The 15,490-nt window shown below is 30.3% G+C and overlaps 2 protein-coding genes across 10 annotated transcripts; one reads left to right on the top strand and one right to left on the bottom strand.

Moving 5' to 3' along the window:
- Window positions 1-1,463: 1,463 nt before the first annotated feature.
- LOC111308303 (protein TIC 21, chloroplastic-like) lies at window positions 1,464-4,723 on the top strand. Of its 3 annotated transcripts, XR_016329604.1 has the most exons (5): window positions 1,464-1,892; window positions 2,290-2,547; window positions 3,669-3,872; window positions 3,995-4,249; window positions 4,508-4,723. XR_016329604.1 is itself a non-coding variant. In XM_089746984.1 (4 exons), exons 1-4 carry the CDS (start codon window positions 1,611-1,613, stop codon window positions 4,016-4,018), a joined length of 768 nt encoding a protein of 255 aa, XP_089603110.1. In that variant the 5' UTR covers window positions 1,464-1,610; the 3' UTR covers window positions 4,019-4,723. The 3 variants fall into 3 exon arrangements, 2 of the variants coding, with proteins under 2 accessions (XP_089603110.1, XP_022762358.1); XM_089746984.1 differs by having other exon boundaries at window positions 3,995-4,723; XM_022906623.2 differs by lacking the exon at window positions 3,995-4,249.
- Window positions 4,724-5,499: 776 nt separating this feature from the next.
- On the bottom strand, window positions 5,500-8,917 carry LOC111308981 (reticulon-like protein B11). 7 transcript variants are annotated; one of them, XR_002692321.2, is made up of 7 exons: window positions 8,681-8,886; window positions 8,176-8,356; window positions 7,793-7,934; window positions 7,624-7,693; window positions 7,365-7,534; window positions 6,187-6,255; window positions 5,500-5,836 (listed from the first exon to the last, which is right to left on the bottom strand). XR_002692321.2 is itself a non-coding variant. In XM_089746998.1 (7 exons), the coding sequence occupies exons 1-6, from the start codon at window positions 8,739-8,741 to the stop codon at window positions 6,234-6,236; spliced, it is 654 nt and encodes a 217-aa protein (XP_089603124.1). In that variant the 5' UTR covers window positions 8,742-8,917; the 3' UTR covers window positions 5,500-5,836; window positions 6,187-6,233. The 7 variants fall into 7 exon arrangements, 5 of the variants coding, with proteins under 5 accessions (XP_089603124.1, XP_089603118.1, XP_089603126.1 ...); XM_089746998.1 differs by having other exon boundaries at window positions 7,369-7,546; window positions 8,681-8,917; XR_016329616.1 differs by having other exon boundaries at window positions 5,766-5,836; window positions 7,365-7,546; window positions 8,681-8,908.
- Between the last annotated feature and the right edge of the window lie 6,573 nt (window positions 8,918-15,490).

The following is a 15,490-nucleotide window of genomic DNA, read 5'->3' on the forward strand; positions in this document are numbered from 1 at the left end:
CGTAACCAAACCATGAATCAGCCCACAACTTGAACCAAGGATTTCTCATGAGAATAAGAGCAATAAGAGGTGGAAAGTATCAGAAAATTTATAAGCATGAGTAGTTGACGGGCTGGCAGTCACTTTAGTAAGCACGAGAAATCATCCCAAAGTTTGCCCTGCACCTTTATTTGGGGCATGTTTCTGGATGTGCTTTTCTCCGGAAACTAAGAAGTTTATGCAACACAACAAAATTTCTTTCGGCTCCAAAAACAGGAACAGAGAGAAATTAAAAACCGGTGTCTGCTTAGGTAATACTTTGAACTTCAGTGAACTTTCATTTGCAAATGGCACAGTTTCTCATTCTGAGCAATGGTCCCAATTCCATAGCAACTGCATTTCCCAAATTACATTAAAAAAACCTAAACTGTGTAAAATTTGTTGATTTTGTGAACAATGTGCTCCAGTTGTCATACATATCTAATCTACTACGAGCACCACTGCACCAGGGAGTTTGTAGTTTAGTACTGTGAAAGTCGTAGTCCAACTTAACCTGCCTACCTCCTTTTCATCCTTTGTTTTCTTTGTGAAAAAAGATTAGTCAGGAAATTCCCCGACCGAATCTACGTTAAACCTTAACTCTTGTTTCTTTGTACCCTTTTTTTTTTGCTGGCCCTCTCTGTGATTTCACATGCTATGGCAGCTTGCCTTGAAGGTTTATTCTTAACAATAATATTGTTTCATTTGCTAAAAATAGTTTATCATCTCTTTGTAGCATAATAGTCGGGCTTCAAGACAAAACCAAATTAAGGCTGTCAAGCTTGTGAATATTTGATTGAGTTTTTGGATTATTAACCCTGTATCTAAGAAACAGTCATACGAGAGTGGAGTTAACCTAATTTTCATTTGGATAATCATAGTAGTATAATATATTGATCTAGTCTTTTTTTTATTATTATTTATTTATAATTTATCCTTATTGTTTTAGTCTTTATTGACTACTCAAGTGACGAGGATATTTACTTTATAAATCTTCCCAAATCCATACTCTTTAAAAATTTGACAACATGTATATCATATGACTTAATATTAAATTGTCATAAATTTTTTTTTAATTTTTTGAATTTTTTTCCAAAATTTTATAACATTATTTAATATCTTATTAAACTAAAAAAAAAATTAATAAAACAAGACTAAAAAAAAAATTGAAGATTAATGTCACAGATATTATCTAAATTATAAGAAATATTTAATGAAATATATAAATTTTAAAAAATTTTAATATAATATTTAAATTATAAATCTATTAATTAAAATAACACTCATATTTAATATAATTAATTTTAAATAATAACATAAAAATATTAACAATTATTTAAATATAATATTAATTAATAAATTTATAATTCAAATATTATAATTTTTAAAATTTAATAACTCATTAAATATTTCAGTACCCTTCATATGCCATTACAGATATTAAACCGGTAAGTAACAAAACAAAGAAAGTTTCCATTCTATATCGAGTCGAGCATCCATTTTCTCAGATCAAACAAGTGAAACGCTAGGTTGCCACTTCCCAACCGCCGCACTAACTCCATTCCAAATCCCCCACACACCATCTAATCATCATGCAAACGCTATTGCTGCCAGCAACTCGCTCCGGGAATTGTTCGGTGGTGATGGGTCCCGTCCCCTCTCACCGTCACCGACCACCGCTCACTCTCTCTCCTTCGAATTTTCTCGCGTCACTCAAAACTCGGAAAGCAAAGCCTCTCCTGTCCCCCTTCGCTTCCAACGATCCTCTCAATGTTAAAAGATATAAGCTTTTTTTGAGCAGAGTCTCTCGTTCCCCAGTTTCACCTAGTTTTACCTCCCCTAATGATGATAGTGACGAAGCAAAGCTCGCTCAGGTACTCCCTCACTTTCCTTTTCGTAGTCTCAGATGTTACTCTTTTTAACTGATTCAAAAACTCTAATTTTTTACTGGGTTTGACTTATTTGGTGCTGAAGTTTCAATTTTATCGAATTGGATTTCTGCTCTTGGTTTATTTTGGTCATATTTTTGTGATATATTATCTTCTGGGTAGTTAAAAATATCTTGAAAAAAGCAAAGAAATGCAACCAGTAATTAGCATTGTTTATGTAATCAGTAACGTCAACATACAGATAACAGCTTCGACATTAAACTTAGCAGAAGTTCTGTGGGTTAATTTTGAATTGTTTAGTGGGGTTTTGGTTTTAGTGGACTGTAAATAAATGTTTTTTTTAGAGCATTTAGGATAAGGATTTTGAATGGAACTGATGCAGGTTTCGAAGAGGTTAGAGAGGACGTCGAGGTACTTTATGCGATTGGGCAATTTAGGGTTTTGGGGACAGCTAGTATGCACTGTGGTGTCAGCGGTGATACTTTCATTTTCTGTTGTTATTACTGGGAAAATCACATCACCTGCTGCTTTCTATGCCACTGCCGGTGGAATTGTGGCTGCATTTATATCAGTTTTTTGGTCGTTTGGGTATATTAGACTTTCTGAGAAGCTCAAGAGAACAGCTAATGATCCTTCAAAGGTATTGTGAGTTGAAATTATGTAAACAGTTTAAAGTATCTGGTGCATTATTTATAACTTAAACTTGCATATTTCTTTTTGTATGTTTGTCCTTGTACTTAAGTTCTAGGAGAAAAAGATACGTATTTGAATTGCATATATGCGTTGTTCTTAATCTGCTTTTGTTATCATGTGTCTTAGTTTAGGATGAATGCCACACATGAACCTGGTTGATTACGCATTAATTATATATTCGGTTATGCATTTCACATAGAAACATGTTTATTTTAAAGGGCAGAATACTGAGAGTTGAGGGGGGCAATCCATTCCAATATTCTTTGTCATTACTTTCTAGACATTTAGGTTTACTTGAGAGTATTTTCATAGAATAGGCACACTCTGTTTGCTAGGTATTTTAAGTTAATTATCCTAATATTTCGAATTTGAAGAAATTAATTAGCCCTTGCTCAAAGGACTTAAGCTGGATAACTTTATTCATATCTTTCTCATTTTGGTTTATGTTTCATATAGTTAGTGCAATCTACACTTAGGAAGTTCATCAACTTACTTGGAACTTAGAAGAAAAGGGTTAGATTTCTTAAATTTTTGGTGGTTTGTCTTGAGTAAGTCAAAGAGTCTACTGAAAGTTAGCAAAGGATTTGTTGAAGTGCAACACAGCTTAGAGACAAGCTACTATAGTAGTTCACTTATTTTCCTGGTTCATATGCTTCATTGTATAATTGAACAATGTCTTATTATTTATGAGAAAATCTTTAAGATAAAGGGCAGAGTTGTTTTGCCTCTAAAGGAGCTTTAGTTTAATATTCCATTTACTTGAAAAAGGAGACAGTTTAACCACTGGTCATCCACAGTTGTTGGTATCAAATAATAGATAGCTGCCAAAATTTGGAATTTTAAGATTCTATTTCCAGGTTTCTGTCACCACATTTTCTTCCTTGAATTACAGTTGTAGTGAACCATTTGAGCTTGATCTTGATTAAGTCACATATAGGATTGCTTTTGAGTTTGGAAGATTAGATTCCGGTTTGGCATGTGCCTAAATTCAGGGCTTATTTGAGCTTTGATTAATGCTTCTTGCCTCATTCAATTTCCAATAACTCCTAATTTTCCGTTGGTTTTCAGGCTCCTTCTCGTGCTGATGTTGTGAAAAGCTTGAAAAATGGCATATTTCTGAATCTTCTAGGAATGGGTGCTGCTATTCTTGGTATGCAAGCAAAAGTGGGCTTACTAGTCGCTAAGGCTCTTACTTCATCCACAAATCCTTATTACCAAGGAATTTCTCCTGGCTATGGTCCAGTTCTTGCATTGGATGTATTCCTGGTGCAGGTACTTAATCTAATTTGAGTATCTGTAATTTTAACTGAATTAGGCTTTTGTTTGTGGATTTGAGACTTTAGTTACTGCATTAGTTTGCCCCTCAAGACACCCCTTCCTCTTTCCCAAACTAGGAGAAGAAAGAAAATGGAAGTTGAAAAGGAAGAGGAGCCTGTCCCCTCAAAAATTTGAAGTCCCTGCTTTTCAGTTACCAGTCAATATTCAGAAAGACCTGCCAGCAATGTGCAGGTCGTTTTGTATGTACAGAGAGTGACATTAACTGGGTCTGTTAGATTGATAGCAACCAATTGCAGATACCTTGAAGAACATGGTTCTCCATATGGATGTATAAATGCAAGTAAATTTATAGCATATGGTTCTCCATACAGGTACTGAACATAAATTTGAAGTTTATTTTCCTCTATGCTATATTTTCGGTCCGATACTGATATTCATGGTTTCTAAAACTGAGGAACATTTATGCTTATCAGGTTGTAATTATTCTACTGGATTCTTGATTCATAGTCAACTGAAATGAACGGTGTCATAACTAACAGCCAATATAAGACATTGATCAAATACAAACTTGTAATGAGAAATTTTTTTTGGTCATGTTGCATGTCCTTATGAATCTCTTGCTCATGCAGGCGTCAGCTAACACTATCCTTTCTCATTTTCTGGGGCTTGTGTTCTCACTGGAACTGTTGCGCTCAGTAACGTTACCTAATTCAGACAGTGTTTCAATTCCCAGGATTGCATAAATTCTGCCTTTCTTGGTAAATATCATGAATTGAACCTTCTGCTGGAACATGATTTTGTAGCCTTAATTTTGTTGAAATGCAGAATAGTTAAATTCGATTTTACATCTGATAGCGGTTTTACAAGCCATCAGTTCTTTTTTTTTTTTTAATAAATAAATACATGTCATGCACCAAGACAGCATGCGGCAATGAGTTAGAGGTTGCATTTTCATTGGGATAGAGGATTTTCCTCTCGACTGAGTTTGTGACTAAATATAATCGACCATCAAGGGTAGTCAATCCTTTGGCTTATTCATTGTTTGAGAAGTGTTTTCTGGAAGGTTACGTTTTTTAAAAGTGTTGCTGGGAAGAGGTAGTACTGCCAAGATAAAGAAAAGCAAGCCTTTAGAAAAACAGGTCACCAGAAGCCAATCTTTTATGGTATGAGAACAAAAGAGAAGTTCATCTCAAAATGAAGAGGTTTAATTTATGCAAACCATGAATGGCAAACATTGGATCAATGGTGTGTTCATCAATCATTATGACCTCAAAAATGTCTGCATATTGCCCCTTGTCCATGAGAGCAGCCATTGAAACAACAGAAATTTTCCTTTACATGCCGTTCACTGTCACCTCTTATCAGTGTTTTAGACAAATGAAAAGGTCAAATGAAAGCCTCTAATTTTATGGATATAAATATCGTGGCCTCAACCAAAAAAATAAGGCCAGATGCAAATTCATATATTATACCATTCAGGAAGTTGTGTTTTTGGTTAACATGACAAAGTGTTACGCTATTATTCTAAACATTATCTCAGATTACTATACATGTAAGTCTCCTGGAAAAGCTCACGTAGAACGATACATCTTCTGCAGACTGGTATAATGAAAAGCTCACGTAGAAAAGAAATGTATAAGCTTGGATTCCATTACCATAAACAAGTTTCCTCCATTGGAGGATTATCTTTGTCCAACCCAAATGAGCATGTAAAATATAACCACAAATGTATAAATTGCAGGCCATTACTTAAATCAAGAATATAGGGTTCCCACATGGGCGGAAAAAAGAAAAAGTTCTTCTCCCAAAAATAAAAGTTATCAAGGTTAGTCCGCTCCTAAAGATTGGTTACTCGACTGGTATAGGAAATTTGATGGCATCGAGCAAAAAGATATCAAAGCTTCACATCCTGAAAACCAAATCCTATGCCCCTGGTCACACTTGACCACATGAAGACCCTGCATAAGGTACAATGCTTTATGTGAGAGAGAGGAGAGGAGGCGACAAGTGAATTCAAACAAGACAATTAATAGGCTTCAAAAAATTAATATTTTGTCTTAGAAGTGCTGCAACCAAATCAACTAGTTAAATCTGTGTCTATGTTTATCACATCAAAAGTCTCAAAACTTGTCCGACCTTTTCCAGCTAAGCATACAAGGTTTTTTTTCAACATTAAATCCCTAGATGATTTGTTGCTAAATTATTCAATTTCGAAACAATGAAAGCACATGATTCTCAATTTGTGCACCCTGTTCACAGAAGCAAAATATGCTAAGAATTATCGGACAGGAAATTATTCAGAACTTACCATTTATGATCACAGACTATTAGTCGCAGTGATTTCATAATCTCAACTCATCTGGCCTCGAAACAGGACCTGTCAGTGGCATATGGTCTACATTTTTATATTGAGAAGTCATAGTTTGATCAAAGCTCACTTGGATAGGTTTTCCAAATGGGTAAACAGACTTTTGGGCTAATTTTGCTCAAGGTGACATTACACTTTTATCATATAGGGATCACATAAGGAAAATTTTTAAGATCAAAATATTGATATTCTACATCTAAAAACTTTTTAACTTGTAAAAAACATGTCTTGTGATATTTGGATAATGACCTATTTTTCCAAGCATTAGTTCAGTATTAAAGCAAATTATGAGAGCTCATTTTTGCAAGGATAATAGTCTACAATCTCCTTATTTAACCCTTCTTCATAGTTACTTCCCTAAAATCCATAATTTTCAATTAGATGCACTACTGAAAGTATGTCCATGTCCACCAAACCAAGAACATATTTGCAAACTTGAAATGAGTAAGAATTATGAGAAAGCTTCAATCAGTTAAGATTTATCTAGATATTGAAGACTGTTTTAGACATTAGCAGATATCGTTGAATGAGAATAAATGGCACTCATTTACTTATTAGAATAAAATCCAATTGAGGAAACCAGTTCAGAATTAGTAAATAAATGCATTTTAATAGGGCTTCACAGGAAAAATAGGATTGAAATCATTTGCAGAGAATTGCTGATTTTAAGATCAAGCACTATGCAAAAATAGCGATTAATATAGCAGGAGAGAGAATTCCAGGCAAATCATGAACCATCCTAAATGATACATAAACCTAAAAAACATGAACAATTATAATCTTAAATTTTAACTAAGTAGCATCTTCCTGAAAGAGGTGAATCTAGACAGCAGGCTGTGCTTGAGGGACGAAGAATCAGAGGATTATTAAAACCTTAATATGTTAATTCTTGATTTGGCCATTACATGGCTTTTCCTGAGGAAGTACACTGGTCACTAAATGTGCATTTATTGGAGGCATATTTACCATGTGGTATGAGCAATCAGTTAAACACACAATAATTAAAAAGTTGCATAATCCAAATTAATACAACACAATCAATGTAAAAGATGCTTGCATCTTAGTCATTTAGACAAAAGTGATGCAAGAAAAAGGCAAAGAGAAGGAAGCAAACTTACCTACCGCATCTTCTTTTCCTTGTTTGAAGGCAATGGAAGCTTCCTCAATACTGTTTGATCAATTTTCCTGTACTGCGTTTGAATGATTCTGTGTGTTACAGAAAGCTTCTCATCTATGTGGTGCTGGTACTTATCATATATTAAAGGAACTGATAGGCTAAGAATAACTCCTGCAAACACATCTAATGAAATAAGCATATACGAATGAAGTTAAAGGAATCATCACTGTTATAGAAACAAATAGGGTCTCAAAACTCACCAACATAGACCAGAGTGAGGAAGTTGAAGAGACTACCAATGTATGATACTAACCACAAGCCAACAGCAACCTGATCAGAAGACATATTAAAACTTTTGCAAGGCAAAGACATTTTAAAATTTTATATCAAACCAAAGGAAAATGAACTGATAGAAAGGCAAAACTTAACCTTAAGAAAAAGTTTCAAATTTCTGCCAATCGCAATGTCATGTGCAATCGACAATACATAATTGATCCATACTTGTAACTCATCGGCAACCCTCCCAACAGTTTTCTCAGAAATTTCCAAATTAGGAAGGGGTGGCAAAGGTCTGCATCAGAAAGCAGAATCACTTTCCACACTAATTCACTAAACCCTTAACCAAACAATACCATAACTTCCATTTTCCCTTTTCAAGAACAATCTCTGATAAACTTTCAATTTCTATTTTCTTCCAACAAATCTTCACACATTGTTCTTTCTGGGTACGAGCATTTCCCAATTCTCATCGAAGCATGCAATGGAATACAGTTAGTAAAGGAAAGATTAAAGAGGTTAAAAATGGGAAAAACCTGTTGAGAAGGGAAGCAGATTTGGCCCAGAAGAAGAGAATAACAACAAGGAGCAATAAGACGTTGGCCACGAAAGACAAGAAATTATAACCAGCTCTTTCGAATAAGTACCACAACGTCGTTGCCGAGACTAGCAACACAACTCCGCCACTCCATTTTCTCCACAATAGCACATCAGCAACTACCAACAATACGTAAATAAAATTAAACCCCGACCCATAAAACAAAATAAAATAAAGAACAACCCAAAACAAATCAGATTCATGTAAACCACATTCAAAAAGGAAGAAAAGGTGTTGCAGAACAATATAATTAGCGCATTGGTACTATAACTGAAGTTCGGAATATTGGTGTTCGGAAAAGATTTATCAAGAGAACACCCATTTATAGAAATGATCGTGGAAGCGTTAATGGAAGTGACACAGATCTATACGGAAATGAAATGAAGAAGCCGCTGCGAATATATAGATAGAGAGGTGTAGAAAGGGAAGAAAAGGGAGGATACCTTTGCCACCACCAAGAGCTTGATGAACTGATGTGCGAGGAGTAGGGTTGGAATCTCCCATGGGGAGGGCGATTGCTGCTTTCGTTTCTTCTGCAATTGGTTTTAGAGAGAAAGGAGAGGGAGAGAAAAAGAATACGAACAGAAACGGGGAAAGTGAACAGACTGAACAGCGGAACAGGTCAGGTCATGTGGTAAGTAAACTGGGCTTTACACCTTTATCTGAAGATGGGCTCATTCGGCCTATTATTTGTTCAGCTATCGCTACCAGCCGTATCGTAATATTCAACGTCATCATTTGAAAGCGTTTACCAGATTCATATTAGGAGTTAGGAGTAGGACACCATTTTGGAGACTGAAAACAGGAAAGAAAATCATGCACGGCACGTATAAATTGATGAGCTCAAATTCGCATTACACTGGACAATTAAAAAATAGCCATCGAACTACTATCTACTTGGATTATGCCCCTTTTTCTCTTTAGAATTGGTATAGGCCAGGCATTGAGAATAATTAATTAATTTATTAAAATAAATATTTATTATTTACTTATTACATTTGATATGTAATAAATAGTTGATTTTTTTTAATAATATAATTATATAACATGATATGAATGAAAATAACATATATTGATGTAGTATAACTGTTTCATATAATATTTTTTCTACGTGAAGAATATAAACTCTTTTTAAGTCTCAACTTTGGTTTAGAGGCAGATATATGATACAGAACATAGATTTGATGTCGACCCAAACCTTAGCTTCTCAACTGATATCACCAGAAAAAGCGACAGGTCATGTGATCCAGCTATTGATACCAGAAAAAGTGAGGAAAAAAAAAACAGCTATTGACACCCAGTGCCCTGGTGGCTGGTGGCCACCGGTAACACTAACAACTCAAATGACGGTTAGAAAAAAGTCATCAACCACCCCTTTTCATCCCACAATAACTACCATCCCTCGTACAATCATTCTGTACTGCAGCATCGACCCAGTCGACCAGGGTAGATGAAACAGTAAGCAAAGATTAACTAAAATAATGTCATCATTCCAAGCAACCCTTTATTTTGAAACAGAAATCTTCCTGATTTTTAATAGATTTGTCATTAATTTCGTGATCTAGAATAGCAATACACGTAGCCAGTAAATATACGACTTCTTAAGCCAACAAAAATTTTGCAAAAAAATAACAGTCATCGAATTGAATCATTTAATATTGTTTTCAATGGCTGAGCATCATCCAAAAGTGGTGAAGGCATTCAATCTGTCAGTCAGAATAAGTACAATTTCTGTCACAAGAATCAAATTAATATTTCAGACCTTTTTCTTTTGGAGTCTCATTTCCTCCCAAGCCTCATGCCTTCACTTCTCACAAGTATGTATACAGGAAGACCACAATATCTCGTTCTTGGTATATCTGATTCCTTCTAGTTGGAGCCAAGTTCACGGGACCAAGATCAGAGCATTAATATCAAAGTAAAAATTTGTTCATTGTGCTGCACCTTCATCATCTGAAGATTCTTCCTTCTTATTCTCTTCTCCCTCAGCACTCAATCTCAGCTTCTTCTCCTTTTTTCTTTGCTTTCTCTTTTTGGCGTTTTAGGCGTTTCTTTGCTCTCCGTTCCTCAGCAGCTTTCAATTTGTCAGCCACGATATCATAGCTTAGAGGTAGCCTTCCACATAATCTTAAAGCACACAGCTATCAGTATAATCGACCACGTTACCATTTATAAAATATGAAAAGGAGTCAATATAAACAAGATTAAGCTAAATATTATACTCTTTATTGCTTTATTCTCTTTTCAATTTATTTAATTTTTCATTGCACTTACTTGAATTTTGATAAATGATGAGATTAATTTTAATGTAATTAAAAATAATTATTATTATTAAAATTATAAAAATTATAAAAAATTTTATATTAAATAAATCTTATTAAAATTAATATTTAAATTCAATTGATGATATAATAAATTAAATTATACAAAATTGCAAATGTAATAAAATCTAAACCCCAACTTAAATATCAGAATGTGTCCAAAATTTTAAATTTAATATTTTATGATTTTTTTCTTTTGATAAATCTGACAAATTCAATAACTCAAGTTGCAGGGAATCCTATTCCTACGTAACCTAAAAATATGTAAACACAACTTTTGTATTCTCCACTTAGCAATCATCAAAATTTTCATGCCTTTTGCCACTAAACAATTTGCTGCAGACACATTAATAAAATAAAGAATCCCCTTTGTATTTTTATAAAGAAGCTCAATCGCCGAGCATATCCATAACTGTGCCATCTTGGCATGTGCAATACCTAGGAAAAGCAATTTAAATTATATATGCTGACCGTTTTATTTAATTATCAATCTATAGCATATATTATATCAACCACCAAATAGGAAGCAGCCTTGCTCCTTCTCTATCACATGTAATATCGTTTTCATTGTTATTTATTTCTCCCATAATCCTATTAAAAAAAAAAAAGAAAAAGTAATGTGTCAAAGGTTATTTATTGAATTTTATTAAGATAAATATTATCTTAACAGATCAGGGTAAACAAAAGTGATAAAAAAATGTATTAACATTCAGATTTGAAATTTTTTATGATTTTTTTATAAATGATTTGTAAATTTAAAAAATCTGTGGATGAAAGTTTAATAGACTTATAAATTTCAATTAAGTTAATGATTTATTTTAACTTTAGAGATGAAATATTTTTATTTTTAAATTTTCTTCGACAAAAAAAAATTATAAATATATAATTAATATACTAATATCTAATTTTTTCTCCTAAAACTTGAAAATAAAATACTGAATTAAAAATTTTGAAACAAGTCCCTTTGTCGAGAAACTAATTATTATGGGATGTCAGAGTAATTATCTTCCGCATGTGTAGTAAATCCAGCCGCATGTGCAGTGCCTTGAAAAAAAGCAATATTCATCATTTATTTTATTTCATAAAACATGTGAGTTGGCAGAGGAAACATCCTCGATTATTCTCGAATCTCTATCATGTCCAATGCTGTCTTTGAGATCAAATTATGTTGCTAGATTACAAGGTCCGCTTCCATTATTCTTTGAAGTTTTTTTTTTTTTTTTTATAATCTGGACCTTGCAAAAAAAATGCTTTTAAAGTTTGTGTTTAAAAAAATTAATATTTTATTTTATTTTATTTTATTTATCCATTACATTTAATAAATGAATTTAATAAATTTAAAATTCAAATTTTAACACATAATTTTTTTTTATTCTTAAACTACTACATTCTTATGAACAAAATGTAAAAATAAGCTTCTAAAAAAATTATTTTCACGAATTTGTATTGAATTTATAATTTATCGTATTTATTTCATTTTGCTAATTATATTAAATACACGTCAAAGTGAATGTATCACCAATTTAAAAAAAACTAAATTCCAAATTTTTATCTTAAATTTGTTTATTTTATAAAAAGAAACATATATATTATATCAAGTATATCTCAATATATTATGTAAACCTAAATTTTCACCTCCTAAGGAAACGATAGATATATATCTACTATCTCGAATACGATATATATAACACACCAAGAATATAAGACACTTAAAAAAATCTAATACAATGTTAATTATTATTCATGTTTGAGATATTTATAACATACTAATAATATAAGACACTTAAAAAAAATCTAATACAATAATATATGACATTTAATAACTTTAAAATTCAAATTTCAACACATATAATCATTTTCTTTATTCTTTTAACTAGTACATTCTTTTAAACATAATGTAAAAACTAATATATAATGAGATGTAAAAAAAAAATAATTTTCATAAGCTTTTATTGAATTTATAATTTATCGTATTTTTTTCGTTTTGCTAATTATGTCAAGTACACATCAAGGTGCATATATCACTAGCTTAAAAGGCTAAATTTAAAATTTTTATCTTGAATTTATTTATTTTATTAAAAGAAACATATAAACTATGTCAAGTACATCTCAATATGTTATGTAAACCTAAATACCAAGTATAATTATAGATTTTCACCTCATAAGAAAATGATAGATACATATCTGCTACCTCAAATATGATATTTAAAACATCCTAATAATATAGAACACTTAAAAAAATCTAATACAATAATAGGCGACATTTAATAAATTTAAGATTTAACACGTAATCATTTTATCTATTATTTAACTACTTCATTCTTGTAAACAAAATATTAAAACTAATATCTAATGAGATTTTTGAAAAAATAAGCTTCATGAAATTTTTATTGAATTTATAATTTATCATATTTTTTTCATTATATTAATTATGTTAAGTACATGTCAAAGGTGCATATATCATAAGCTAAAAAAGCTAAATTCAAAATTTTTAACTTAAATATGTTTATTTTATTAAAAGAAATATACATATTATATCAAGTACATCTCTATATATTATATAAACCTAAACACCAAATATAATCATGAATTTTCACCTTATAAGGAAATGATAAATACATCTCTACTGCCTCGAATATGGTATTTATAACAACTCAATAATATAAGACACTTCAAAAAATCTAATACATTAACTGGCGAAATTTAATAAATTTAAAATTTGAATTTCAACAAATATAATAATTTTTTTCTATTCAACTACTACATTCTTTTAAACAAAATGTAAAAACTAATTTCTAATGAATTTTTTTTTTAAATAATCTTCACGAGTTTTTATTGAATTTATAATTTATTGTATTTTTCTCATTTTGCTAATTATGTTAAAGATATGTTAAGGTGCATGTATCACCAGCTCAAAAAAGATAAATTCAAAATTTGTTTCTTGAATTTATTTATTTTATTAAAAAAAAATACATATTATGTAAAGTACATCTCAATGTATTATGTAAACCTAAATGGCAAGTATAATTATAGATTTTCACTTCATAGGGAAATGCCAGATACATCTCTACTTTCTCGAATACGGTATTTATAACATACCAATAATATAAGACACTTAAAAAAATCTAATACAATGTTAATCATTATTTCATATTTTAAGTATTTATAACATATGACACTTAAAAAAAATCTAAAACAATAATATGTGACATTTAATAAATTTAAAATTCAAATTTCAACATATATAATCATTTTCTTTATTCTTTAACTACTATATTCATGTAAACAAGATGTGAAAATTAATATCTAATGAGATTTAAAAAAAAAAAAAAATCTTCACGAGTTTTAATTGAATTTATAATTTATCATTTTTTTCTAATATGTTAAGTACACGTTAAGGTGCATGTACTACAAACTTAAAAAAGTTAAACTCAAAATTTTTATATTGAATTTGTTTGTTTTATTAAAAGAAACATACATATTATGTCTAGTACATCTCAATGTATTATGTAAACCTAAATACCAAGTATAATTGTGAATTTTCATTTCATAAGGAAATGATAGATACATCTCTACTACCTCAAATACGATATTTATAACATACCAATAATATAAGACACTTTAAAAAATTCTAATACAATAATAGGTGACATTTAATCAATTTAAAATTCAAAATTTGACAAAGATAATCATTTTCTCTGTTCTTTAACTACTAAGTTCTTGTAAACAAAATGTAAAAACTAATATCTAATGAGATTTTTAAAAAATAATCTTCACGAGTTTTTATTGAATTATAATTTATTGTTTTTTTTTTTTTTGTTTTACTAATTATGTTAAGTACACGTTAAGGTGCATATATCACTAACTCAAAATTTTTATCTTGAATTTGTTTATTTTATTAAAAGAAACATACATATTATGTCAAGTACATTTCAATGTATTATGTAAACCTAAATACCAAGTATAATTGTGGAGTTTTACTTCATAAGAAAATGGTAGATACATATCTATTAACTTGAATACGGTATTTAAAATATACAAATAATATAAGACACTTAAAAAAATATAATATAATAATATGTGACATTTAATAAATTTAAAATTCAAATTTTAACACAAATAATCATTTTCTCTATTCTTTACCTGCTACATTCTTATAAACATAATGTAAAAACTAATATCTAATAAAAATTTTAAAAAATATGCTTCACGAGTTTGTATTGAATTTATAATTTATCATATTCTTTTCGTTTTGCTAATTATGTCAATTGCATATCATGGTGCATATATCACCAGCTAAAAAAACTAAATTCAAAAATTTTATCTTGAATTTATTTATTTTATTAAAAAAACATACATATTACATCAAGTACATCTCAACGTATCATGTAAATATAAATACCAAGTATAATTATGAAGATTTACCTCATAAGGAAATGACAGGTACATATATGCTACCTCGAATATGGTATTTATAACATACAAATAATATAAGACACTTTAAAAAAATCTAATGCAATAACGTATGGCATTTAATAAATTTAAAATTTAAATTTTAACACATATAATCATTTTTTTTATTCTTAATTATTACATTCTTATAAACAAAATGTAAAAGTTAATAACTAATGAGATTTTTTAAAAAAATAATCTTCACGAGTTTTTATTGAATTTATAATTTATTGTATTTTTTTTTTGTTTTACTAATTATGTCAAGTACATGTCAAGGTGCATTTATCACCAGTTCAAAAAGCTAAACTCAAAATTTTTATAGTGCATTTATTTATTTTATTAAAATAAACATATATATTATGTCAAGTACATATCAATGTATCATATAAATCTAAATACCAAGTATAATTGTGGAGTTTTACCTCATAAGAAAATGATAGATACATATCTATTACCTCGAATAAGGTATTATAACATACC

This window comes from Durio zibethinus, chromosome 2, assembly GCF_047325235.1.
Source record: "Durio zibethinus cultivar Kanyao isolate XHJ-2024 chromosome 2, ASM4732523v1, whole genome shotgun sequence".
Lineage (NCBI taxonomy): Eukaryota > Viridiplantae > Streptophyta > Magnoliopsida > Malvales > Malvaceae > Durio > Durio zibethinus.

Coding starts and splice junctions, on each gene's coding strand:
- LOC111308981 (XM_089746992.1), bottom strand. CDS start 8,741: ATGGGAGATTCCAACCCTACTCCTCGCACATCAGTTCATCAAGCTCTT. Junction 8,357..8,680: donor AGCTCTTGGTGGTGGCAAAG/GTATCCTCCCTT, acceptor TATTGTTGGTAG/TTGCTGATGTGCTATTGTGG. Junction 7,935..8,175: donor TCTGCTTCCCTTCTCAACAG/GTTTTTCCCATT, acceptor TTTCTGATGCAG/ACCTTTGCCACCCCTTCCTA.
- LOC111308303 (XM_022906623.2), top strand. CDS start 1,611: ATGCAAACGCTATTGCTGCCAGCAACTCGCTCCGGGAATTGTTCGGTG. Junction 1,893..2,289: donor ACGAAGCAAAGCTCGCTCAG/GTACTCCCTCAC, acceptor GAACTGATGCAG/GTTTCGAAGAGGTTAGAGAG. Junction 3,873..4,507: donor TGGATGTATTCCTGGTGCAG/GTACTTAATCTA, acceptor TTGCTCATGCAG/GCGTCAGCTAACACTATCCT.